The sequence below is a fragment of the Gracilinanus agilis genome, chromosome 3, assembly GCF_016433145.1.
Source record: "Gracilinanus agilis isolate LMUSP501 chromosome 3, AgileGrace, whole genome shotgun sequence".
In the NCBI taxonomy this organism is placed as follows: Eukaryota; Metazoa; Chordata; class Mammalia; order Didelphimorphia; family Didelphidae; genus Gracilinanus; species Gracilinanus agilis.
Window position 1 is genome coordinate 210,747,366 of NC_058132.1, and position 2,973 is coordinate 210,750,338.

The 2,973-nt window shown below is 39.5% G+C and overlaps 1 protein-coding gene across 1 annotated transcript; it reads right to left on the reverse strand.

Annotated features, from left to right (window-relative positions):
* Positions 1-1,449: 1,449 nt before the first annotated feature.
* On the reverse strand, positions 1,450-2,391 carry LOC123239232 (olfactory receptor 6M1). The gene has a single exon (XM_044666485.1). It carries the CDS (start codon positions 2,389-2,391, stop codon positions 1,450-1,452), a length of 942 nt encoding a protein of 313 aa, XP_044522420.1.
* Positions 2,392-2,973: the final 582 nt, after the last annotated feature.

The window sequence follows — 2,973 nt, forward strand, 5'->3', positions numbered from 1 at the left end:
TCAAATTGTTAGCCAGGGAAAGGAAAAAAACTCTGCTCACTATAAGGCTTGAAGTCTGCTTCCTGGGAGGAATCTTCCATCTGCCATGCTGCTACCACCATTACTTTCCAATGTGTGCTCTCCCTCCAACTACCACTGGAATTCTCTCATATCCCTCTCCCAGAGGTTTTGAAAATAAGGACAGTTCAAATATGAATGAAACAAATGGGAAGACTTGATTCTACATTTTTGAAGGGGGAATTGGCATAACATAAACTTTTGAAACAGTGTCAGAAAAAAAGACTACAGGATATTATGATTAAAATTCTCTAGAGACTTAATTATATGATTATTTTTTGGTAAAAGTTGGAGTAAGAGACATAGTCATCTGGCCATGACTAATTAATCAGAGTTTGACACACTTGTTTCTGTTTGGTAGCCAAAAGCCACCTCAACAGGAAGAGTCTCCAGCCTAAGAGCATCAAGAGCTGAAAAGGCCAAAAAGACCCTTTAGCTTCCTCAGTCCCCTCTCTATTATAAAACCATTGCCATCACTCCTACTGGTCTCTCTCTGGATGCCAGGAGTCACAGGAACAAGGGACAAGCTTCTTCTGGGACTCTAGGGAGCAATGGATTGATTATGACCAAAATGGGTGTTCAAAAGGAATAACTAATATGGCTAAGTTGGAGATTTGAATGTGGCAACAAATTTTATGATTGTAGTGACCCATAAAACATAAAAATGCAAAATGGCTCACAATCCACTGTATCCCCTTTTTGTTTTCCCCAGGGACAGTAGTAGGATGATGGAAAAGAGGCAGAAGGTACTAAAGATTTTGGGCCAGTTTGATATTAATACAACTGCAGCAGTCAATGTGAAGGGAGCAAGTGGGACAAGCCCCAGGACTTATAGGAGATGAGAATATGGGATACAAGGAACTGCATCATGAAATATCTATAGGACAGGGCATTTTAATACTAATAGGAAGCCCAAAGTGACAAATAGAATTGTTTTTTTTTTTTGTAATCTTAAGTATTTGATTTTATGAATTTAAAAACATGATTCTGAGAAAACATAGGCTTTACCAGACAGCAGAAGGGGACTATGACACAAAAAAGACTAAGAACTCTTCAACTATATGATCTCTAAGGTTTCTTTCAACTCTAAAATCTTACGATCCTATGATTCACACACATGATCTTATTTTATGATCCACAGATTTTCTAGCTATTTCATTGGCTATCAAACAACAAATATTTGTCAAGTGTTCATTCCATACACAGCAGTCTGAGAAAGATTTTCTCAATTTAGAATGACTTTTCTGGACTCTCACCACTGATGTGATGACCATTCTGTCTTGTCTAGATGGTTTCAGGCTCTTGGACCTGGAGTAATGTAATTCACACAGAGCAGAAATGGAGAGATGAAATATTTTTAAGGTCTTAAAAAAAAGACCCAAATATTCAACATCAAGATCTTCCTGGAAGCAAGGAAATGACTCTGCTGATGGCCTCTCTCAAGACTTCTTTTACCTTTTCATTTCTTAAGCTATAAATGAAGGGGTTCAGAAGAGGAGTCACCACTGTGGTAAATACAGCAGTTACCTTGTCAAAATCCAAAGAATAGCTCTGGTTAGGCCTCACATACATGAAAATGGAGCTTCCATATGCAATGGAGACTACTGTAATGTGAGAGACACAGGTGGAAAAGGCCTTCTGACGGCCTTGGGCTGAAGGGATACGCAAGATGGTGGAGATGATGTAGCTATAGGATACAATTGTGAGTACTAAGGAGCTCAAGACAACCACAGAAGACAAAAGGAAGTTGATAATCTCAATGAGATGAGTGTCAGTACAGGCAACCTGTAACAGAGGGGCGATGTCACAGAAGAAGTGACTAATCTCCTTGTTACAATAGGGCAACCTGGACACCACAATAGTTGGACACAATACTGATAGGAAAGCTCCTACCCAACAACCCAGAACTAGCAAAAGGCAGACTCTGCTGTTCATGATGATGGTGTAACGCAGTGGGTTGCAGATAGCTACATAGCGATCAAATGACATTACAGCCAAAAGGATAAACTCTACTGTGCCAAGGAAGAAATAGAAATATGTTTGGGTGATGCAACCTGCAAAAGAAATAGTTTTTCTCTCATTAAGAAGGCAGGACAACAACTTGGGGGCAATAACAGTGGTGAACAAAATGTCTAAAAAAGATAAATTACTGAGGAAAAAGTACATTGGAGTATGGAGACGATAATCAGTCCAGATCAGGGAAATGATGACAATGTTTCCTGCTATGGTTAGCATGTATGTTAACAAGAGGACCACAAAGAGGAAAGTCTGAAGCTCCTGGAGAACAGGGAAGGAGACCAGAACAAACTCGGCCACCATGCTCTGGTTTTCCATGGCCTTTGCTCCAGGCTTTGGGTTTTGGCTGAAAACTAGCAAAGGAAGAAAGAAAGAAAGAAAGCTGTTGTACAAAGAATATTGAGCCCAAAGTCAGACTAGTCCTAGTTCTAGGGGCATGATAAAAGCATTCAAACTCTCCCTGTCCCTCCCCCATGAAACTGGACACTCACCTTTCTGCCTTATCTCTCACTATACCCCTTCTTATATTCTGTGCCATATCATAGTACCTATTGTTCCTGACTTTGCCTTGCTCCTTTCTATCTCCAGATCTTTGTTTAAACTCTTTCTTTACTTAGAATATTCCTTCATATAACTGCTCCCCACTCTACCACACACTTTATACATTTCTGCTTGTAATCTGTCTCACCATTCAGTTCCCATCTTAATTTCTACCATCTTTTAAATAAACATTTATTAAGCAGCTACTATATGAAAAGTGCTGGAGATTCAAAGACAAGAATGAATCAGTTTTCACCCTCAAGGAATTTAAATTCTCCTGACCTTCTATGACATTCAAATCCTTAGTAAACTCTGCCCACTCCCTTCCCCTCCACTCCTTTTTATAAAAGAGCAAACTGA